The 24,343-nt window shown below is 40.8% G+C and overlaps 3 protein-coding genes across 8 annotated transcripts in view; 2 read left to right on the plus strand and 1 right to left on the minus strand.

The window, feature by feature from the left end:
• Positions 1 to 7,487, minus strand: part of tsc2 (TSC complex subunit 2) — a 29,886-nt gene extending 22,399 nt beyond the window's left edge. For 3 of the 4 annotated variants that reach the window (XM_065952908.1, XM_065952901.1, XM_065952894.1), the window contains exons 1-6: positions 3,780 to 3,922; positions 845 to 1,029; positions 657 to 743; positions 449 to 559; positions 220 to 367; positions 5 to 122 (exon numbers count right to left, since the gene is read on the minus strand). In XM_065952908.1, coding sequence (XP_065808980.1) covers positions 5 to 122; positions 220 to 367; positions 449 to 559; positions 657 to 743; positions 845 to 979 — 599 coding nt within the window. In that variant the 5' untranslated portion in view covers positions 980 to 1,029; positions 3,780 to 3,922. Of the gene's footprint in view, positions 1 to 4; positions 123 to 219; positions 368 to 448; positions 560 to 656; positions 744 to 844; positions 1,030 to 3,779; positions 3,923 to 7,348 lie in introns of those variants that run through there. The other variant, XM_065952899.1, reaches the window with a different exon arrangement.
• Positions 7,163 to 10,933, plus strand: nthl1 (nth-like DNA glycosylase 1). The gene is made up of 6 exons (XM_065952922.1): positions 7,163 to 7,461; positions 8,451 to 8,719; positions 8,815 to 8,985; positions 9,106 to 9,265; positions 9,755 to 9,860; positions 10,106 to 10,933. The coding sequence occupies exons 1-6, from the start codon at positions 7,194 to 7,196 to the stop codon at positions 10,401 to 10,403; spliced, it is 1,272 nt and encodes a 423-aa protein (XP_065808994.1). The 5' UTR covers positions 7,163 to 7,193; the 3' UTR covers positions 10,404 to 10,933.
• A 1,141-nt stretch (positions 10,934 to 12,074) lies between these two features.
• LOC110000450 (Na(+)/H(+) exchange regulatory cofactor NHE-RF2) lies at positions 12,075 to 23,100 on the plus strand. Of its 3 annotated transcripts, none has more exons than XM_065952935.1 (6): positions 12,075 to 12,935; positions 13,233 to 13,553; positions 19,249 to 19,440; positions 20,165 to 20,318; positions 20,474 to 20,694; positions 21,390 to 21,610. In XM_065952935.1, exons 1-6 carry the CDS (start codon positions 12,729 to 12,731, stop codon positions 21,417 to 21,419), a joined length of 1,125 nt encoding a protein of 374 aa, XP_065809007.1. In that variant the 5' UTR covers positions 12,075 to 12,728; the 3' UTR covers positions 21,420 to 21,610. The 3 variants fall into 3 exon arrangements, with proteins under 3 accessions (XP_065809007.1, XP_065808998.1, XP_020511385.1); XM_065952926.1 differs by lacking the exon at positions 21,390 to 21,610 and adding an exon at positions 21,629 to 23,100 and having other exon boundaries at positions 12,079 to 12,935; XM_020655729.3 differs by lacking the exon at positions 21,390 to 21,610 and adding an exon at positions 21,629 to 23,093 and having other exon boundaries at positions 12,083 to 12,935; positions 13,236 to 13,553.
• Positions 23,101 to 24,343: the final 1,243 nt, after the last annotated feature.

Consider the following 24,343-nt stretch of genomic DNA (forward strand, 5'->3'; position numbering starts at 1 on the left):
TTACTGGACCATGACGGACACATTTTGGTCCAGATAGCAGCTGTTAAACTTCACCAGATTTACAAGAACGTGAAGGAAATCGGAGGTGAGTCCGATGTCCATCCACAGGAGGACAAAGCGTGCTGGGGGAAAAAAATTAAAAATATCACCAGTGAATAGGGTGTGCTGTTATTACTAATGGGAAGTGGTGAGGCCCACAGTGATGAAATGTAATGTTACCTATGTCCTCCTCCAGGTACGTTATGTCTTTTCCGTTCTCGGTTAGGGCTTTGAAGACTTCCAGCCTATCAGAAAGGTCCTCGTTGCACGGCTGGTAGTCTCGAATCACCTTAAAAAAGTAGGCTCTCAGGGGGCCGAGCCGCTCACCCTGCACATAAAGAAGGAAACAGAATGAATCAAACTTTGTTCACTCTCTGTGAGTGTCTGTGAGTGCACTGTGTTAAGTTACCTGTCCTTGTATTATCGCCCTCAGCAGCTGGAGGACAGCATGTCTGGCTTCAGGTGGTTGTTCCAGGGTCAGCATATCCTCAACAGCTTTCCATACCGCCTCCACTGCATGCTTTAAAAAAAACACACACACACACACATACAGTTAGACAAACACAGTAAATTAAATCTACTGCTATGTCAACAATATCAAGCCAGAGCAGACTCACCTCCTCAAATTTTTTGGTTTTGGCGAGATCGCATACATGATTCATTGTGCGAACACGGTTCCCCAATCCGCAGTCCGGCTGGAGCTCCTGGAAAAACATCACGGCCATGACACGATGCAAAACATGACAGAAAAATATATTTTAAATAAAGGTACGTGTGAGTGAGTGTGTGAGTCTTTTCTGCACACCTTGATGATCTCAGTCGTGATTATAAACTCAGACAGTCTCGTGTCGCTCTGCTTCGTTGGTGGCCGAGGGGGTCCAAGCCCGAAAATGCCCTTGACTTTGTCCCTCAAGCTTTCCTTGCTCTGCTGCTTGTTCATTGCCAGACCTGGAGGAGTAAACTACTGCACAGGCTGGGACCGATCGCCACCTAGAAGAGAGTAACACGTGATAAGGCCAGAGGAGGAACTAATGGACAGAAGCCCTTTAGTTACAGGCCAGACAGAGCAGCAGAGTTTCTCCCAATAGGACTTCATTATTGACAGTTGGTTGGATGGCAATGCTAAACCCAGTTAACCTAATTTGCATTCAGCCATTAAAATGTATCTTGTTCTTTCTTTTTTTTTTTTAATAAACATTACCTGTGATTCAAATCTGAAAGACAGTTCTCACTCTACCTACAAAAACCCTTTCAACAGTTTTCATAGAAACTTCATCTTTAGTCATGAACTGAACACACTCAAAGTGATATATGTGGATTACCCAGAGTATATGATTGTCTGTTTCCAGGAGGACATAGAACCTGTGAAGCTATGTTCATGTCTAGATGCAATTCCATCATTTTAAAAGGAGCAATATGTAACTCTGACACATAGCCTTTAAGAGCCCTGTCTCCCCCCGCCCCCTCCTCTATAGAGTCCATTTGCACGCAGGTTTCCATGTAGCATACACTGAAGCTTCAGTGTTTAGCCAATTTGGCATCTGGCTTGAAGCTTTTCTGCGGAATAAGCTCTCATCGTTTTCCAAAAGTATTTCCAATATTTAATAATAATAATAATAACAATAATACATTGGTTTTTTTAATAGCGCTTTTCTAAGAACTCAAAGACGCTTTGACAAAATATAAAACCATAAAACAGAACAAAAAACGACGAGGACAGTACAATGAAGAAGTAATGTAGGTGGGGGGGGGGGGGGAGTTAGTGGTTGTAGGCAGTGTTGAAGAGGTGAGTTTTGAGGGATTTCTTGAAGGAGGTGAGTGTGGGGGAGTCTCTGATGTTTTTTGGGAGTGAGTTCCAGAGGGTGGGAGCAGCAACAGAGAACGCCCTGTCCCCCCAGAACCGATACTGATCCTATTTTTGCACATTTCTGCTCGTGGAGCTTATCAGAAACATGTCAAAGGCTTGTCAATAGAAGTGATTCTACACGACTGTCTTTAGGTCGGGTAGAATCGGTTATATCTGAACCAGTTCGCTTTCCTGCTTCCATCGCGCCAAAATCTGCTGCTTTGCCATTTGCCTGTGCGGTTTTAAGGCACCCCCATACGTCCGTGTGCCTTAAAACCACCTACCTTCTTTTGTCAAAACAAACACAAACCATTCTGGACTAGAATTGAAACTAATGAGAAGGACATGCTGGTTTGAGCATTGATGTGAGAGAAGCCAGCACTTCAACATAGCACGTTTCCTTAACGTCAGATGATACAGTAAGGTCACTTTATCATTAATTCAGTCGACATCTTACATTTTGGCTTTGCAATTACTCTTTTGCTAATGTGGAGTCGTAAAACGGATGTTAGTGAAGTTAAATTCTTATCCATGAGGAAATATGAACTTTCTATTAATGATTAATTTATGGCATTTGCACTTTTGTCTCCCACCTCATTTTGTTACCCTTTGATGGTCTGATGCTTTTTAGACTGCATAATGAAACTTCAGGGTCTACCCAGACAAGCATGTTTAATGAACCTGTAAACGTGTGGCATTTCAGAGGGTTTCACACTTTGATAAGAGTGTGTGTTCTTACTTGTGCCAGGGAGGTCAAGTTTTCTGTGCTTATTTTTTGTTTGTCAGCAGGATTATAGTGAAACAAACGACTGAGCTGATTTTCAGGGAACTTAATGGAAATGTTTCTCCCCCACAGAGATCACAGAAATGTGTCTTTGTGGATGTGTTCTGTCCCAAGCTGAGCATTCATAGTAGGACTGCACAACTAATCAATATTTAACAAGAAATAACCATGTGCAATAAACAGATTGCGATTAAAAAAAACATTGTTAACAAGCAATGCTGTTAACTGCTGTTTTGGATGAAAACCTGGGCATAATGTTCATGTTTTCAAACCATCATTTCTGAAGCAGTCCGATGAAGCTTGAGCTTGCTATCAGCTTCCCTCAGGTGCCAATTTAGAGGTGAAAAGTTATTTTAAAAACATAAAAAACAGAGGATACGCATTAAAGCACATTTATTGCACTGTAATGTAGAGCAATGTTCTCACACTCTGCATGTTTTTCTCATATCGTGCAGGCCTGATGTGTAGATCTCATATAATAAACATGTTGTTGTGCTGTGTTGTTGGTGGCAGCATTAAACTCCCTTTAAACTGTCAACATCAAAAGCTTATTGAACTATAGCGTGGCTGAATGCAGAAACCATCAGAGGTAAATGATGAAATAGGTTTTTAATTTAATTGGGAGAAAGAGATCATGTACAACTCTTTTCTTATAGGCAGCCATGTGTGACATGTGCAGTGTGTCAACGTGTTAACACGGTGGGACAGGTTTGGAGAATTTGTTGTCATGTGGACTTGTGAGGGGAGAGGAGGGGGAGCAGACAGACAACGACTGTACTGTTTCAGTTCATCATCAACAACAACAACAACAACAACAACAACAACAACAACAACAACAACAACAACAACAACAACAACAACAACAACAACAGCACGCAGTAGCTTTCAATCACAGCCAGTAATACATGTGAACTTTCTACAACAAACTTTGGTTTAATCCAGTGATAGGCACAACAACAACTGACCCGTTAGCTACACTTTTCACTGCCTGCTATGGGTTAGCATTTCTCTGTGGTGTTCAAGGTCTGGTAGCTGAAAAACAAAAACCCCCTCCTCCTCCTCCTCCAGCTTCCTCCTCATCCTCCTCCTCCACCTCCACCTTCTCCTCACCTTGTCTCGGGCTGAGTCACTTTCGGTTTCATTCAGTCGTGTCCATGCATTGATAGAACTCTGTATTTGCTGCCTTTCTCACCCGAGCTCAGTCATCGACTCCTCGACCGGATGTCACAGTAATGCTCTGACAGGGGCACTTCCTACAAAAACACGTTGAAGTGTACTTACTGACGGGAAATGTAGTTCTCAGCCAGCTATCTGAACTACAGTAGAGCCAGTTACAACAGTCTGGGATTATGTAACAGCACACATTAGAAGCACTACATTGTTTTGCAAACTGTTCAATTTCCTAATCCAGCCGTCTAATAGTTTAACATATTGACACGATATGTCAACTTTACCCCGCAATGTACTCAGCTAGCTAAACATGCTAACGATTCAGAAGTTGGTTCCTTGTTGGAGTCACAAGTTGCCGCCAGGCTGCCTGTGAGATATGAGGGACAAAAAAATAAATGAATAAATAAATGAATAAAAAAATAAATGTTGGGAGAAATGCATATAATAATGTATAAATAATTCAATAAATGCATTAATAAATATATATATAAATAAATGCAACAATTCATATAAAAATTTATATATAAATAAATATATTCAGATATTTATTTATGTATTTCTGTGTCCATGTTGTACAAGGAAAAGTAAATATGTAAATGTGGGTCGCCCTAACATTACTGAAGTAGAATTGGTCAAGTTTGAAAAACAGACAGAAGCAAATTTACATATATACTTTTCCTCTTACAACCTGGACACAGAAATAAATAGATGTATAAATGTAAAAACATGGAAATAAATAAATAACTCAATTAATGTGGAAATGTATGCATTGATGCATATATAACTGTAGAAATACGCTAATAAATGAATAAATACATGTAAAAATATATAAATAGCCTTTTTCATTAACAAAGTGTATTTATCATTTATTCATTGATGTATTGTTTTCAGCATTTATATATTTATTGATGCATTTATTTATTTATTCACACTTCAGTCATTTTTTGTCCCTCAGTGAGCGGAGCTTTGTGATCACTGCATTGCTTTGAAGGACGCAGTATGATCTCTAATAAATAATCTAACAAGGAGAATGGCTGATACCAAATTGATATTTGATCACTTGTATAATTTAGACAATATCTTTTGAACTCATCCATACATTTTACCCAGCTAAAGAGTATTTTAAGAAAATAAAATTGTAATTTTTGTAATGAATGTCCTGAAATTGTTGCGCTGGTATTGCCCAACTGTAAAGGCCAAATTTCACATACATTAATCTTAATTCACAGGTTAAAAAAACGTGCTTCATTGCGTTCAGTAAAGAGTTGAAACAATACATTCATTCAATTCAGTGGAAAGCAATAATAACTGTAACAATAGGAACTATTGTTCTGATGTAAGAAGACTGCTAAGAAACTAATGCTCAAAGCCAAAGCTGCTGGTCAGGACCCCTATCTTGCAATTCTGGACCATCGCAACACACCATCGCAGGGCCACCAACACTTCCTCCCACAAAACCAAGTCTTCTTAAGCCAAAAGCACATCAGGACCTGAAAAACAAACAACATCGCTAATGTGCCTTCTATAACAGGTCAGCCAGAGATCTAGAAACGCTTGATAAAGGGGACTTCGTGAGAATACAGCCACTTAACCCCCACACTGTCTGGAGAGCTGGCAGGATACAAAGACAGATTGATGCGACATCCTATGAGGTCCAGTTGGATTCAGGTGGTGTTGTAAGGAGAAATAGGAGACACTTGAGACACGCTCAAGGGACAAACCTGAATGATCTCATTGACAAGGATACTGTTGACCCCTGTCACACACTCAGAGACCGATCCTCCACACATCGTGTCTGAAGGAGCCGCAGACAATGAACCTGGCAACACACCAGTCACTACTAGATCTGGTCGCACAGTGGTGAAACCACAACGCTACAAAGACTTTATGACGTAGCCAAAGGAAGAAAAAAAGAAAAAAAGGGGAGTGAGAGAAATAAATGCACTTAAGTTGATGTTATGTTATGCTATGTTTCTGCATTTCTTGCAATGTTATGAGATGAATGCACTAAAGTTTTAGAAATGTTGATAGGTTCGGACAAGGAAAAGCTTAAACAAATATGTGTTAGGTTCAGAAAATAAATGATAATCCGTACGATGCCTTAGTTTAGAAAACTGTTAAAACCAAAACATACTTTAGATTCATGTATGTTAACTTGAAAGAGGCGACTTTACGTTACTTCAGTACATATATTATTGCTGCCAAAGAAATTTAAACAGTTCAAAGTTAAACTATTGAGTTGTATATGTATGATATACAGTATGTGGAAAATCCAATTGTTCAAAAGAGAAAGGAAGTACCAATAGGAACTATTGATCTGAAGAAGCAACACGGACGTTTTAGGATGTAACACAGACGGAGAGCTGCATGTCACACAGGTTGAATGTAAAGAGTTTCATTAAACTTGAACACCTGGTTGGGTAGATATTCTGTGCCTTTTGATATATTCTGTGTCTTTTGAGTACATAAAGAGCAGAATATAACAACAACTGTAACAGCTTGTAATGTGTTTAAAATCTTTACACAGAATTTGAACACCCACCCCAGCATAAACTATCTATGATGACTAAAGAAAATACAAACATAACAAAGCGTGACCGAGTGTGGAAGTGTATTAAGATGGGCTAACTTTTGTTGTGGTTCAGTTTTATTTAAATAAAAATCGATTGATAAAGGTGATCTGAAAGGTTTTGATCTCATATAAATCTCTAGGCCTGAATCTAACCATAATTAACTGGAATAAATCCAGTTCTATAAATAATAATATATTGCACTGTGTCATTGTATTCCTCTTTAAAAAAATAAAAAAGTATTTCAAGTTGTAAGAACAGAGTTATTTACTTAATTTCAATGTCAAACTTATTAATTCAATCTAGAATGAAAAATTTAAGACACTGCATAGATTTTGTTCATAATTTTTTATTAAAGTGTCTTTTTGTTATTCCCATGGATCGATTTCCTCCTTTTTTTTAAACTTAGCAGCACGCACAATGAGCTTCACTGGAAAACATCAGGCAGATAGTTGAGAAAATGTATAATTGTTTTTAACTTTGTATCATATTTCTGTTATTTATCCATATCATTTCTTTTGTGTTGCCAAACGTTCCCAAATATATGTTTCGGTTTCTCATTGGTCAACTTTTTATGTGTATGAATATGGTTAATGCTATATAATATTTTGATAACATCGACAGCTTAACTCAGTTGTTGCCTTTCTTAAAGTGTAAATTACATTATTTAATACAAAATTAAAAATGTCACTATAAAAACGATTTATTTACGAAAGTCTTTCGCCCCCTCGTGGCAACTATCGGCCTTTCTGACGAATGAGAAACCAACTTCAGCTTCAACTCAATGCCTCAATTCCGCTGCTGCACGAGGGTATGTCATTTAGTCCACTGTTTTGTAATGTCGTCTCCTTATTTCATGCAAAGCAGGTCTGTCACCACTCGGCTTGGGACCAAAAATACTGGCTGCACATCTGCAGCAACTCTCAAGTCCAAACTCACCCGCAGGCGAAGATATGTTGATTCAGTTTCCTTCGTGGCAGTGAAAGTGGAGGAGGAGGAAGAGGAGGCGATGGTCTCTGTGCAAAGACCCTCCTCGGCTCCCTTATCAACGGGTAATGTTTATGTTTGACTACTCGCTGAAAACAGAACATTAGAGTATTACATCTGTATTCATTGAACCAGCTCTTAGCAGACTGCCGTGCTGAAGCTGGGGAACACTTTGTTGTTCTGACTCATTCGCCCTTTGGACTCTCGCATAGTGATTGATTTCACATTCGCAGATATACGAGTAGATCTGATAGAGACAACCTGCCTCCAAGGCTGCTGCAGGCTGGACACACAGTCTCATCTGACGACCCCATTAAGACGACACGCAGACTTTATGTGTCCTGCAGGGGTCTCGAGATGAGTAATAGAAAATAAACATTATGACACTGCACTATAGAGTTTCTATTTCATATCACTTTCATGTTATTGTTTATTTTTCGATTTTCCAAACTACCAGATACCTTTAACCTCAAGCTAAAATGTCTCAAACATATGGAGTGCCTCTAGGTTTGTGGTTATTGGAAATATCCCGTCTGTTTGACTGTGACCATGCACAATCCACAAAGAGAGGTCCATTAAGAGATGTTTTCAGAGATTGTTGTGGAAGAACTTAAAGCTCCTGTGTGGGAACTTTTGGTTTGTGTAGTTTTTTTTTCCACCCCCCTGTAGACTAAGTGGTACGTCTCCATGTCTTCGCTGATCTTGTCTTAGACATGAATAAGGACAGTTTTGGACTGTCAAATGTATCATCATGGGAAATGTGTCAAAACACCGACACCTACCCTGTGGCAGCGGTTTCAAGCATTACAAATGTCATGATACAAATTATAAATCTTATCGCTGATGGTCTCGTTTGCTTTTAAATGTCATTTAGAGTCATCAGTATTCATTTCAGTCTGGTTCCTAACCAGTTAAAAACTCCTCACAGGAGCTTTAACTTACCTGCTCACAGCTCTGTCTCATTAAAACCGATGGCATTCTTTAGAGCGTATAGATTGATCCAGGCCTTATCGTTTATAAACTGGCTGTTCTATCTCTTCTGTGCCCTTTTAAGGTGGTAGCCTTGAACTCCACCCCCGCGGCACGTCCCATCTAAAATCCGAGACGGTCACCTTACCGCTGTCTTCCCACAGCCGCAGGAGGAGGCAGCTAAAGGTGGAATATGACAAAGATGAAGGGGTTACACCGATGAAGACGGAGCACTGGGAACCTCCAGACTGGAAGAAACAGCTGGGACACATCCGGGAGATGAGGAGTGGCCGTGATGCACCCGTAGATAACATGGGAGCAGAGAAATGCTACGACACAGAGGCTCCTGCAAGTGTAGGTGTGGTTTTGATTTTTTTGAGGTCTACATAACTCAGTGGTTTCATATCAAATTATTCTTTGTTCTTCTGTTCTCCTTTCTATGGGCACAGGTAAGACGCTTTCAGGTGTTGGTTTCTCTCATGCTGTCCAGTCAGACCAGAGATCAGGTGACAGCAGCAGCGATGCAGAAGCTTCGAGCTCACGGCTGCAATGTAGAAAATCTGCTCGCTACTGATGATGAAACACTGGGGAAACTCATCTACCCAGTCGGCTTCTGGAGGGTAATACAGAAGTCTTTTTGGTAATATATTTAGGGAGCAATGCTTCTATCTTCTCACCCTGCTCTCCGTTTGATTGGTCTGGCATTTAATTCAACATTTTCCCAACCCGCCCTTCTGCAGACTAAGGTGAAGTATCTGAAGCTGACATCGGCCATGCTGCAGAAAGAGTTTGGAGGGGACATCCCAGACAGTGTGGAGGGGCTGGTCCGCCTACCAGGAGTCGGACCGAAGATGGCTCACTTAGCTATGGACATCGCCTGGGACAAGGTGTCCGGCATTGGTGGGTACAAAATTCTTGAGCTCTATGAGATGTAATCCACCAAATGAGTTCTGCCTAACAGAGCAGCTTGAATTAAGGTTGTAAACATTTGCGATTACTTTTGAGTGCAACGTGCTACAGGATACAAGGATACAGTAGCTGTTACATGAATGATCGTACTGAAGCTTAAAAACTTTGGATCTTCAGTCATAAATTTGACCCAAAGCTGCCACGAGAGAAAGAGAGAGAGAGCAGCTGTGGTTCATATTCAATGGTCGGTTCTACTGAATAATGGGGGATAATTGATGTGGAATATCTTAAAATGGGTATATAACCTATTTTTTGGGGACAACTAAAGCCTCGGTCTTAATTGCACAAAAACATTGGCTCCCATTAGGAATAAGAAATTAAAGCTCCTATGAGGGACTTCTTGTTGTGTTGACTTTGAACAAGGTGCAGTGTTTAGCGTTATTGCCTAGCATTAATTGCACATTGATTGTTTTTATTTAGGAGTGGACACACATGTGCATCGCATCTCTAATAGGCTGGGCTGGCCAAAGAAACCAACCAAGAACCCAGAGGAAACACGCAAGGCCCTGGAGGAGTGGTTACCAAGGTAACGGCATGATTAATTCACTGCCAACCCGTACATCCAGATTAGCACAGATCAACAAATATACAGAAATCAGAGTCACTGAAGTTGACCTAGATGCATACAGAACATCAGATGTAACTGTATTGACACCATAGAATATGAAAAGGCAAGTTAAAGTCTCTGGATGTTCTTAAAAAAAAAGAGGGGGGGGCAGTTAATGCAGGTTGAAAGAAAGTTTAAAATGCTCTGCTCACACTTTGTTGCAGGGAGCTGTGGAGTGAAATCAACTGGCTGCTTGTGGGTTTCGGACAGCAGGTTTGTCTCCCAGTCAACCCGCTCTGCTCCATGTGTCTGAACCAGCACAGCTGTCCATCTGCCTTTCAGAACTCTCCAACTAAGAAGCCCAAAACTGGATCCCCTAAGTCTCCAAATCCAACATCCGCCTTGAAAATAAAAGCTGAACATGAATCTGCTGTCAAAGAGGAGGGGACAAAGACTGAGCCTCTCTTCACACCCGTTTCACCCACCACACAGAAAAAGAAGGCAAAAAGAAAAGTTAGTTAAAGGAGCAATATGTGACTCTGCGTTCAAAATGGGTACTGCAGTCTAAATTCATGACACTGGGGAGAGGTGTCTCCCCCCGCCCATTCCTCTCTTGAGTCGATTGCACATGCAGGTTGCCATGTCGTGAACACTGAAGCTGCAGTGTTTAGCCAGCTCTGCTTTGGTCTTGAAACCTTTCTGCGTTCTGCAGAAGCTTTTTAGGTCGAGTAGAAACAGTTCTATCTGAATCAGTACGCCTCATTTTGTCATTTTATTCAGTAGATGTAGTACAGATTGCTCCTTTAAGTTGTCATACGTTTTGAGCTGTGCACAAGTATAAGACAAGAGGACTCGCACACACACAAACTTAAAACATGCGACTAAGCTAAACAATGTGTGGTTCAGAATTGTTGAGATTTGTCATGTTTATTTGAGGTTTTAGTTGGACACTAAAAGAATATATTTCACTTTTTCTATGAGATGTAATATTTTTGTACTGTTTGTCTTATGATCTTTCTTACTTAATAAAGAAAATATGTCCTGAAACTGGATGTGAAGGTGGGTTTAAAGTGACTGTGATATTTAATGAAAAATTTAGACCACAAACTTAAAAATGATATTACCACAAAATTTGAAATAATAAAGGCCCATCCCAAATAACGGCTCAGGCCCTTATTTTCTAGTCTGGTGTTGCCGCACATTTATACAAAGGCGGGTCTCGATTAGAGGCCGCTGTGCACTGAGTGTTGAAATAGATTGAAGATCAAAAATAAGGAGAAAAGGCAAGACAGTGTTTGAAAGATTTCAGGAATTTCTCTGTCAGGAGGTAGTGTGCCTGAAGCTATAGACCATCGGTGAACCACTGGCCTAAATTACACAATAAGTAAGCCAAGAGAAGTCATTGTTTGCATTCACCACATTGTGACATGCAAGGATTGCAAATAACAGAGAATTTTGAAAAAACACATATATAAACATTTTTTCTTTGTGATCATTAAGATGTCTAACATGAGGGACAGAACCCAAAAATCACTCATGCTTATACAAGTCTTGATTTATTACATGATTGGGTTTCTGAGGCCGGCCTATTTCTTACAGCTTATACAACGATTTGAACACAGCAGACAAATTCACATGCAGTGATAACTCATAGATTATAAGGGTAATATATGCTGTGCATAATATCAAACACAATGCACATAATGAAAACTAGTTATATCCAGACCTCTTCTTGACTCCACAGAGTAATAGATGTGTATTCTGGATAAACTCAGGTGACGTTAACAATAACAAAATGTAAGGTGTGTCACATCTAGAGCACATGACATTTCATGTTGGCTGGCTGCCACTTAATGAATGAGATCCGTCATTTATGTTATTTTCTAATTCTACCGAGGTCTGCAACATTATCTTAACTTATTGTCTTCTTACGGTTTTAACATGTATTCGTTTGACTTGAAGTGGCAACGACTGTGGGGCAACTAAGCTGCTGCCCTCTCTGTTTTGTGTCGCTTATGAGTCTTATCTTCTCTGATCTGATTATAATAGTATAACCTCAAACTTTGTTCTAAATTATCATCTGTACGTAAGATAAACGCGCGTAGGCCTGCGTCACCGTTTTTCTTAAACATAATTTCCTTTTACGCAACTGTCCTTTTCTCGATCTCCAGTGAAGAGGGAGGGAAGATTCTCAGGGCACAGGTTGTCTGCTTCATCCTCAATCAGGCAAACTGTGCGTTCTTGAGAGGCAGTAACAGCAGGACATGTTCTTTTGCATCTAAATGGCATTAAACTTCCTCAGACACCCTGTTCGCAGGTTTCCATTGTGCAGATCGGGGCTGCGCTGCTGTCGTCAGGTGTGCGCTGATGAAGGGGACGCAGTGGCATCTGTTGTTGACGCCTCCTTTAGACTCGCGCCGCGTCGGGCAGGAGGACACACGCCCAGCTGGAAATAAGTATTAAGTGTTACGTGCGTTGAGAATCCTTCTAATCTCTGATCTGTTGGATTACTTCTCTGGTGGACGGGACTTGGCCCCATCCATAGTTTTGGCCATTATTTTACGCACACTGAAATCCATTTTTGCGCGCCCTTATTTGCGCCTCGGCACCTGCACGATGGATTAAACACTCATTAGTTTTAGCCTATTTTTTTTTAGTTGTGCTCTCAAAGTAATTGTGGATTATTAATGGACTCGCATCATGCTTAACAATGATGATATTTTGGTCACTCGGGCGCACAGCGGTACGTTGGATTAAGAGCCAGGGACTTTCCACTGCTCTTGGACCAAGCACCTGTTTACTCTCCTGAGACACTCCGACCTGCTTTAGCACTGTTGTCGCGCTGGGATGGAGAGCGAGCTGAGACCCAGGCTCTGTTTCCTGACCAAAGGTGAGCGCGGTTATGGCTTTCACCTGCACGGTGAGAGGAACAGAGGCGGACAGTACATCCGCAAAGTGGAGCCGGGCTCCTCGGCTGAAATGGCCGGGTTGCGACCAGGGGACCGAGTGGTGGAGGTGAACGGGGAGAATGTGGAGAATGAAACCCATCACCAAGTGAGTAATGTCTCAACAAATCCCTTTATGGAAATCACAGACAAGTGCTTGCATGCAGAGGCTCACAAACAATGACTTCTATACCTGTTAGACCACTTTTCCCTTGCCTGAGGAGAAAGGGGGGGGGGGGGGGGGACTAAAATGGGTCATTGTGATCCTTGTGAAATGGGAATCACAGGGTGTCATTGTCGTCCTGGAACTGTGTTAGGTGCAGAGCAGGGTGACCGACATACCCTAAATGACCCAACACTAATCATTTCAGTTTGTCTGAAGTTCCGCTCTGTTCTCTTCCCTGAGCAGGTGGTGAACAGAATCCGTGAGGTGGCCCACCGCACCAGGCTGCTGGTGGTGGACAAAGTCACAGACGATTACCTCCACAGCCATGGCCTGTCCTGCACTGAGGACCTTGCTATAGAAATGGGAACCCTCTCCCCGCGCCCTTCGCCCGGACCCACTCCCTCAACTTCTCCCTTGCCCACAGGGAATTCACCCCTGTCTCCAAAAACTCACCACACACACACATTTCACCCAACTGCTGCAGACTTGACTACGAACACGATCCAACGAGGCAAAGTCAGGACAACCTCAGTGACATCAAGTACAGCAACAGACACAGAGGTAAGAGTAGACATCAGCACATCAGGGTTGTCATGATTCCACATTTTTAGAGCTTTAAGAAAAATCTAACGACATCGATACTTGTTTTAATACCATGGCAACAAAAAGTTTTAGGCACTCGATATTGAACAAAATGCAGGCAAACTCCTGCAGATTGTCCTATGAAGACATTGCTCTCTCTCGCTCTCTTTGGCAGCTTTGGTTAAAAATATGACTGAAGATTTGAAGTTTTTTTTATCAAAGCTTTGATACTTTTTGATACTCTCGATCATCAAAATAACAGATACTTTATACATGGTATCGAGTGGTAGTATCAAATATGTTTGAAAATGAAACCTTAGATCAGTGTTTAGGTGTGTCTATGAGCACCAGAGCAGCATAAGCCCATGTGAGGAGTTCTTTAGATGGGAATGAATCAGGCTGAATTTAATTTATAATCTACAAAAGCAAAGCAGACCATCAGGAAAATGTTTATTATGTGTATAAGTTATTTTATATGCCTGTCAGGTGTAAGAGGTGTCAGACCAGGAGATTAACTGCACTCTGAAAAAAACAGCCTTTTTTTTATTCCCACACCAAAGAGGCATTGTGAGCGACATGTAAAACATTTAACATGAAGGATTAGACTTTTTGTTAGAGAACACCATTTAGAAAAGGACAAGATCACAGAGATCAGACCTGATTGTCGACAGGGGGCGGGGAATTGACACAACCGGAAAGTTCCTTTATTGGCTTTATTGGCTTTTTAAAAATCAGAATAGGGAAGAAGGTCCACATTTTCCAGTCCAAATGATTAATATGTCCCTCCAGCAGGACTCATTGAGCCAGTGTGTTATTGTGTTAAGAGAGTGTGTGTGACACTGGGCATACAGTCTTTAAGCGGATGTCTGTCTTGCACTAATCTTGACTTGAACACTTGGGTTATCTTAGGGCAGGATACAGTCCAAAAGCAGTTCCTTGAAAAAGAGTCTGGTGACCTCTTTGACCGGGGACAACTTAACACAGGTTTTAGAAATCACAGCATACACCTCAGGTTCATAGAGGTGATAAAACAAACATAACATATGCAGAATTGTATTTCTCTTCTTGATGTCCGAGTCAGAGATCGTTAGTGCAATTTGCAAAAAACACAGCACAATCCCCTCCTTTTTTTCTGTCACAGTTATGCCTTAAAGGTCACATATTATTCTCCTTTTATACCAGATTAAATAAGTCTCAGAGCTCCTCAAAACATGTCTTAAAAGTTTCTTGTTAAAAATACACTCAGATCTGTATTTTATCATGACTATAAACCCCTCTATCTCAGCCCTGCTCAGAACAGGCTGTTTGTATGTCTGTAGCTTTAAATGTAAATGAGATATGGTTTACCATTATCTTCTAGAAGGACTTGGGTGGCTCGGGCTTTCTCACTTCATGCCCTATTGTTTACAGTGAGAAGTCAGACTCGGAGTGCAGAACAAACACCTAGCTGTGGGAGTGTCACCCACATGGGGGAGGAGTTACTGCCCTTTGTGATGTCATGAAGGGAAAATCTCCAAACGGCCTGTTAGAGCACACATTTTCTGAAATGGCAAAAGACGGAGAGGATGGACTTTTCTCATAATGGCGGGGTTTGTAGACAGACTAGAGACACGTTAAAAAAACCTGGTAGTCCATGTGACCTTTAAAGTCTGTTTTAGAAAATTCAAGACTAAAGTCAACCTCCAAGTACTACAAGGTAAACATGATTAACAGAATACAACAGGGAATAAAACAGAGTAATGACCACAGGTTTAGAGTATCTCTTCCTGGCCACTACAGTGTAACAATGGGTTTTACTGTCCTGTTGTCAACATCGCCGTGCCATTTCAACACCTGCTTCAACATCATGTAGAAAGCCATTGTTCAATCTGTTCACAGGGCACTGCATTCTGTTGGTGGTGTGAACATTTACAATGAGCATTGTATTTGAAAAGTGCTGCCACTTTGTGCACTCTGAGAGTTAACACCTCATACCGGAGGGTTTTTCACAACTTTCTGCGGATATAAGAGATCAAACTCCTCAAAAATGACAATGTAAACTGGACAACAAAAGAAAAAAAAGAACTGTGGTTTAGTTAGGATGAAAGTTCTCCTTGATTACAATCTGAATGTATTTTTTCCTTTATTAGTGTGCTGTGCGGATGAGTTGTACTCACTTTGTAGCACACAGAATTTTTCAACGTGTCAACAGTACATATAGTCATGCTGAACTTTTATTTTGTTTAGACAAAGCAGGCTTTGAGCTTCTGCTCGGAAGAAAAGTACAAAGCAGACAAGGGAGGGATCAGATTTTGAGATAGCGATGATGTACAGTAAAACGCTTTGCATAGATATTGTTCTCTCTTCTTGCAGTTTATTTTGGGCACATTATCCCACACTCTCCTACTGTGGGATCTCACCAGCTACTGATCTTACAGCAAAGAAAAGTGAGAATTTTACATCTGTGTGCTAGCAAAGCTTTGTTAAAGTACACAAGATACACAAAAACCCGTTCAGATTTACAAGTCAGCAATTGTGACATGGAGAAGAAAAAAAAAGTGCCAGTTAGACATCACTGTGACCTGTTGATGTCAACACTGCTGCAGAAACACGCAGAACATTTCTGTCAGAGACTGAGCTCAGTGTTTGGGCTCCAAACATGCCGAAGTACCATCTGTTTAGCTGCAGGCAGGGTAAATACAGGGTGCTCCTTGGCTGGCTGTCACAGCTCACTTTCTCAGTTTTGGTCACTAAGATTAAACAGCAACACAGAACAGCAGCACACGTACAACAGAGCATAATCTATTACATCACAAGTAACTGTGACTCAAGTCTGAACCTGGCCACCAATGAATTGGCCTTAACCTTTTGTTTTTTTAGAGACTCACGTGGCAATCCATTACCTTTAAGAATGAATGAATTATTTGTAAGATAATCAACAGTTTCTAGATATTTCCAATGAGTGCTGTATTAATTATTCATATTTTGTGTATGCTAATCCAGAAGTATCTTATAAAAAACAAAACATAAAAGCCTAGACCTGAGTACTTTTTTTTTTTGGTTCTTAAGTCATACTGATTTAATTCCCTTCCGTGTGACATTATCATTACAGTAAATGTAAATACAGACGCAATTTCACCGTGACATGATGTTATTTTGTCAGCAGACGTCCATAAACAGTCGTCTTATGTAACCTCGGCGTTGACGCTATCACAGACATGCAACAGTTGGGCTCGGTCACACACCCTTCACTTGAGAAGTCGGCATTATTTCTTGAAAAATTGTATGAAAGACTCACTTAATAACTATAACTGTAGGCTACCTTTTTTATATCAGGAAAACTGACTGTCTTGATTGCCATGACAACAACTTGGAAATACCCTTGAGTAGAAAAACAAGTTGATTTTTTCCAGGTCAGTGTGGTGTGAAGCCTGAGTGTCAATTAATTTGGGCCAACATGTTAAATATAGTAAACAGGCCACCAAGATTAAAGGAGATCTCTAAAACCAGCAAGAGACACAGTGACCTGTCACCACGGCCACCTAACCTGTCACCATGACGACCTGTAGCCAAAGTGGAATCTGTTCTATTACAACGGCTCGCAGGGCCCTACACTGATTGACATATTGTCGTTATTACACAGTCTCTCGGTACTGTTGTGTGTTTGTGTGTGTGCAATGAGTCTGATTGCTTGAGCAGAGAGAGGAATATGTCAGAGAGCCCTCGGGTCAGCACAGAAAGTGGCCGTCTTTGCAGTGTCATTACAAATTTACTGTCCTGATCTCCCCTTAGGACAGGTATTAGTGTGTGGTCAAGGCCAACACGCACGCACGCACGCACGCACGCACGCACGCACGCACGCACTCACACACACACACACACACACACACACACACACACACACACACACAGACTGAAGGTACTTAGTAGTAGATGCACAGGTCCGGTCAGAAGGTGACTCATGCTATGTGTCACCTCTTGTCATTGGTCATTAGGCTTTTAATCTTAATGTCTCTCTGTCAGATCCATTAACCCCCCCGGCTCAGCTCTCGGCCCACTGGCTCATCCCCACCAACACTTTCTCTTTACAATCACTGACTTGAACAACACGATCATGTTTGAAGATAACAGGATGTGGTACAGATATACTGAATAAAATATGTCGAATTATTGCCCAGCCAATCTCATCTCATTCTCTGAAGCCATCTTAGCGTAGCCAATTTGTATAGGCTTCAGTGATTCAGAACAGCAAGGATAAAGAAGGCCAAGCATTTTTGTTTCTATAGGCTTGCATCTCTTACTGTCCGTCTTACAGCTTGTGATTAGAGATGCAATGTATCGCAAGATGCAACAAGATCTGCAGGGTTATAGCCAAGCCCCAAAAAACCTGCAGGATCTACTGAAATCTGTCACATCGTCCCTGCAGAAGCACCTGCAGTGGTGCAGCTTTGATTTTTGATTTTTTTTGCTCTTTGTCATGAATGCTGTTGATTTAAACTGTTTATTTTTCAAAGCTGTAATAAGGGGTGATGCTGGAGTAGATTGCTTTATTTTTAAGTGTTGAAGAAATTACTAAGACTCCATACAATAAGACTCAGTTGACTCAGATGGCTTACGTTGATGAAAGTTTATACATCAGATGAATACTCATGAGGAGACATGATTCAACATCACACTTCTGTACTCGTGTCTTGCTCAATCACATCTGCCGAACTTCTCGAAAGGCATTGCATACATCCTAAAAGACATTATCATTATCAGGGTCACATTGACCCACCTAGACTAAACTGTGACGTCTATAACACTGGAGCAGACGATAAGTCTACCAAACATCCTTGCAGATATCAGGAAGAACAGTTGACACTCTCTAAGCTGTACTTGGTGTTCTAATAACAATTGAACTCTGTCAGGTCTGACTGACATTAGAGAACAGTGAATAACCCTCGTGACATCTGTACATTATAATCGAAATAACTACAGAAAATTCCACCACAGTAAGTATGATGAAAAACCATTATTTATGGTCCAGTCCAAGACAGCATCACCCTGTCTGTTGTGAATGATCAGATCCTTTAAAGGACCAACCATTGTTTTGTAAATCTTTCCTGCATACATACGTTTTTATACTTGCCAACCATGTTCACATGCGTTTTATAAACCAGTTTGCACAGTCACGCGTGATGTGATTAAAACGATCCATTCAATTTGGTGTTTGTTGTGATGGAGATCGATAAGCATAGACAGAAGCAGCAATCTGTGATAATGTGTTTTTGAATGGCCAAAACAGTCAAATCAGAAACAGGATCAGTTTTATTGGCCGAGTATGTGGGAACATACAAGGACTCTGACTCTGGTTTTACATTCTATTAAATGAACAGATAAATTATATGACGTACTATACTTTAAACAAGCAGCACAAGTTCAACAAAGGTAAAACAATTGCTTTAAAAAACTTAAATTGTAAAAAAATAAAACCATTTCATGCAGTCCTATGCATTTACATTTTAATATATTAAAATAATAACACCTGTAGATAGGAGACGATGGTGCAATGGAGCGCACAAAGATGCTGAGAGAAATGTATCTCAGTGTTTTCAGTTTTGTATTATGGACAACTTTCAAATGCATACTCCATTAACCTGTTTTTATTGACTTCTCATCCTAGATGTTGTTGTTGTCCTATGTCTGATCATAGCTGCAGGTGCAGCCCTCACCAGAGCAGACGGTTGAGCGGCTTCCTCGTCTGTGTCATATGGTGAAGGGGGAGCACGGCTACGGCTTCAACCTCCACAGTGATAAGACAAAGAGGGGACAGTTTGTGCGTTCAGTGGACCCTGGCTCAGCTGCTGAGGGTGCAGACATCAGGTCTGGAGACAGACTAGTGGAGGTACATCCAAAAAAACACAAGCATACCATACACATAACAACACAAAGCAAACAATAAATCTAGGTTGGTGACCACTGTCCACCCTCTCAGAAAATATATACAGTATATGTAGACTTGAATCACGGCCCCATTATAGAACTCATCTCTGGGAAAATCAACTGGGAAAACAATGCAACCAGTCCATACATTAATTAGGTCTGTGCACTGATTTGAGTGTGATTGGATTAGAGCAGATTAGTTGGCTTTGAGTGGGTGGAAGAGGAAGGAGCTGTTTAATTTTGGAAAAGGTGCAAAAGACAACATGAGATAATCTTGACTGCAAGTGCCCTTGTCATGGACAAGTCAAGAGGAATAACTGTGCTATCTTAGGCTTGTAAATGTGTGCTTCCAAATACCTCTTCCTTTTTTTAAGATGTATTTGTGGGCCTTTAAGGGGAGATAGTGGGGAATGACAAGCAGGAAAGGACCCACAGGTGCCGCTCGCTTCAAGGACTTCATGCAATCTAACCACCCCCATTTACCTCTTCTTGTGTGGAGAACGATTAAAAGCAGAAAGGAAAGTCGTGCAAATATATTTGTTTGAACTTGAATCACAGATTCAACAGACCTTTTAGTGTGTGAGACACACTACATGCTTCTAGTGTCTTTTAGTTCACTCAAATATTGTCTCCACTTTTTGTTCCACTCCTTCCTCTGTTCTGATTCTCTTTTTCCACTTGATCAGGTGAATGGAGTGAGCATAGATGGCCTAAGGCACTCAGAGGTTGTTGCTCTCATTAGAGCAGGAGGGCAAGAAGTGCGCCTCCTAGTGGTTGACCTGGAGACAGACGAGCTCTTACACAGACTAGGAATCACACCCACTACCAGACATGAAAGAGGTAATGTTGCAAACCACACACACACACACACACACACACACACACACACACACACACACACACACACACACACACACACGTAGGCATATTTAGTAACACACCCCTCTCCAGTCTCCGGAAAGTTGACTCAAGTGCTTCTCTTTACTCCCTCACAGAGGTTTATGTGAATGAATCAACCACAGACAGCATCCAACCTACGCCCTCTCCGACCACCGACATCCCCGCCGCAGATCCACCGATCATTAACGTGACGCTCACAGATGCCCCAATCACGAGTTCGTCTCCGAAACCCCGAACCAATGGGAGCTCTGCATCTCAGTCATCAAGAAGTTCCACCACCCAATCAGAGATCAGCAGCTCAGACATGAGCATCCAGGTGAAAGAGGAGACATGACAGAAACAATACTATATGAAACAAAACAAACAGAAAATAAGTTGTGAGCTGTACATGCTTCCTCAAAACGTGTTCCATGTCCAGTGTCAAACACATGCTCACTCATTTGGAATTGAAAAAGCTTATCCAGGCTCTCATCTTCTTAAGACTTGATTTCTAACTCCCTCCTTTCTGACCTGAATAGAAAGCTTCCTACTGGTTTTAACAGAGGACATCACATAACCCCAATCCTTGCTTCCCTTTATTGGCTCCCTCTTAGTTTTAGAATTGATTTAAAGACTTTGGTCATCCCTTAAGGGAAAGCACGTCTGGGTCTGGCTCCACACTGGATTGAAGTCCATGCTTATATCTGAGAACCATCCTTTTAAAACAGGGGCTTCTACACCTAAAAAGCTAAGGCTCACAAAATCACTGGCACCTTTTAAATCAGTTCTTAAAACCCATTTCTATAGACATGTGATTTGGTCTTTAGCCTACACCCGTAGTTCAGGTTGTCAACTTATTACCCAATGTGAACAGGGTCTTTTAATTGTCTTTTCTTTAATCGAAGTCGTTTCTTTTTATGATCATTTTCTTGCATTTCTTCTTATTCCTTTAATAATGTGTCTCTCTTGTTTGTCTTTATTCCTTCTTATTTCTTTCATTTCCTTGTATTACTTGTCGACTCTTGTTTTTAGAGATGTCCTCATGGTTTAACTTCCTATTGACTGCTCTTGTATTGTCTTTATGTCTTACTCTGTCTGGCCATGTTCATGTTTTGTTGTTTCCTACTGATCATCCTGTTTTGTTGTTACTCAAAGTTCTGTGTAAAGTATTGTTAAACGGTACTACTTAAATAAAGTTATGATTATTATTATCATTAAACGAATCGTTGGTTGATGTGTGGGTAAAACATATACGTTTTAATGTATTTTAGGTCCCAGATGAGGATGACAGGCGGGTTTCGGATCCTTTCATGGACAGTGGCCTGCGTTTGAGTCCCACAGCTGCCGAAGCTAAACAAAAGGCCCTTGCCAGCCGAAACAAAAAGAGAGCACCTCCTATGGACTGGAGCAAAAGACAAGAGATCTTCAGTAACTTCTGATCCTGGATTATTGAGTTATAGTGCAGTACTACAAGTAGCCATTGGAGGCACTAGTGCTTTACTGAGTATTTCCAATTTATGCAACTTATTTCATGGAGTAATCGTTTTCTTTCACTCAACTACCTTTGTCCAGCAACCATTGTCATCACTCAGTAACTTTTCAGATTACAGAATGTGATCATAAACTGTGACGCAATAGCTTATAAAGAAGTTTAAATTAGTCGTCTCCTCTCTGTAAAACTTAGTTTTGAGGTATCCAATTTTATTTAGATGCGTTTTTTTACAACACCTAAAGGATAAAGATGATCTATTGACGTGATAGACACCTTACAATAAAGCCATTTATGACTGACATGTACTAAATATCTCATCCGTGCAATTCGTGCCTGGTCAGTACACAGTGTTTCTTTTATTTAAATCAAGGTCATTTCAGAGGCGTGATTTGTTTTTATGAGACTATGAACTCATTTTTAATTTGGTCTCTATGTGCTGTAGATATGCTTTTCTGTAGTAACTTTGGTGACTCGTTTTGTTCATAGTTTCATGTCTTTTCAATGATATCATCTGGAGTCATGGAGTAGTTGTCTTTATATTAACTACTAAAGTAGCTAACACTGTACAATGTACAGGAGGAATGGGAGAGGATGAACAATGAAATGTATGATGTTGTGTTTCTCTTTAATGACAGAGTGATTTCTGTACAGAAAAATGTGTCAAAGACAGATGGGTGACTGGTAGACAAAAACACTGGACCATAAGATCTGTGAGCTTTTTTTTTGGAAATATCTGTCAAATGTTAAGCTGCTTAGAATGTGAAATAAAATTTCAAATTTGTAAATGCCACAATGTCAGTTATCAGAAAATCATGGAAAGTTTGTTATCTGAGAATTCCCTTTGAAATGTGAAGATTGATGTTTTTTTTAATAGAATCCATCTTCATTATATGTTGACTAAGAAGTAAGCACGCATTTGCATAAATAGGGTTGAGCCGTTTGCTGTTGGGTCGCCTCAGCTCCATCTCTTTCCCTTTTTCTTGATAAGATAGAAATACGATTCCAATATGGGAACCGCCATTGTTGGGCTTCATAACATAGCTTCAGAAACCAATGGGGACCTTTACTTAGACTATGTCCATGTTTTAAGCCGCCCAACCAGCAGCTCAGTCTCAGTAAGTAATTTTTCTCTGTATTTCCTAAAAAAGGCTTTAGACAACATGGCTCAGGCTTGTTTCTCCATACCACTTCAAGCTCTTCCGCAGCAGAGGCAAACATCATGTTGTAACAGATCATGTCAAAACTGCAACTAAGTAACATTTTACAGGCAAAATGATTATTGTATTGGCTGACTGTTTAATAGCGCGAACAGTGATGTTGCTGCATGCTCATTTTTGCCGAGCAGCAACCTCATGGTGTTGAGAAATTAATCCAATGCTGAAGTGAAAAACTGAATTTCCTCAAGTGAGCCCAGTAATAGCCCAGTATTTAAAGAGATCCACTGGCATGCTGGATCTGGCCTCAGAAACTGGGGAATACTTTCCATCTTCCTACTGCTATAATATATAATAACCCTTCTATAAAACAAGGTGCTGGACAAAGATCACAGGCCCTATAATATAAGCAGAGGGTAACCACAGTCAAGTACAATGTGATACATAACCTGGGCAAAGTAGATTGGTTTCCTATGTGAACTCAGTCAGCCTCCCTGAATGTGATCCAAAATCACAAAGCAAAAGAAAATGGAGAGGCTCTATTCCTTTCCCATCTCAGGTCACTTTCAAATATGAAATTCAGTGGACTCAGTGGTGCAATTCAGGGACGAAGTTGCAAAATTGGCTTCCCTTAGCACAAAGTTTGTCAGTATTTTAATCACCTCCCATCCGTCAGGCCTAACCGAGACCCCCGATTCAAGCTCAGTTCAGTTCTTTGGCAGGCACCAGCGTTCATTTGAACATTCACACAGCCCCAAACCAAACGAACTATCCAACAAAGGGTACCCGAGTTTGTTTCAATTGGACCAAAAAGCTCAGGTGTGAATGCACTTCAGAGGCTACGAGAGGGATCATCAGAGAAGACGTAAAAAGTGTTGGAATCGGGGGTTATTGAGGAGTGGGACAAAGTGCAGCAAAATTCGTTTTGAAACCAAACTGGGGGTGTACTGTTTGGAACAATACTCTTCAATGTAAGCTAAAAGCTTATTGAAAGATGGTCCGTTTTTAGATTGACAGGATTACCCAAAGGACTCAGCAGCAAAAATGAGACAAAATGGTTCTGGAAATTGTATTTTTGTTCCCAAAGACTTCTTCCTATGTCCTGCTCTAGCTAACAAGTAATTGACAAGGACAGCTGTCCTGTGATGGCTAAGGAACAATATGAAAGACTTCTGCTGTGTAATCAGTGGTACTAGAAAATAAAACCACAGAGGGAAGGGTTGAAGCAGACTTCTGAATGAAATGTTGTGCATGTATTACACGTTAATTAATTTAAATGTATTTCTGAAATGCTAATGATTTGAAATGTGACACAGGATACACTCCTTTATCAGAGGCAA

Source organism: Labrus bergylta, chromosome 1, assembly GCF_963930695.1.
Source record: "Labrus bergylta chromosome 1, fLabBer1.1, whole genome shotgun sequence".
NCBI classification, from domain to species: domain Eukaryota; kingdom Metazoa; phylum Chordata; class Actinopteri; order Labriformes; family Labridae; genus Labrus; species Labrus bergylta.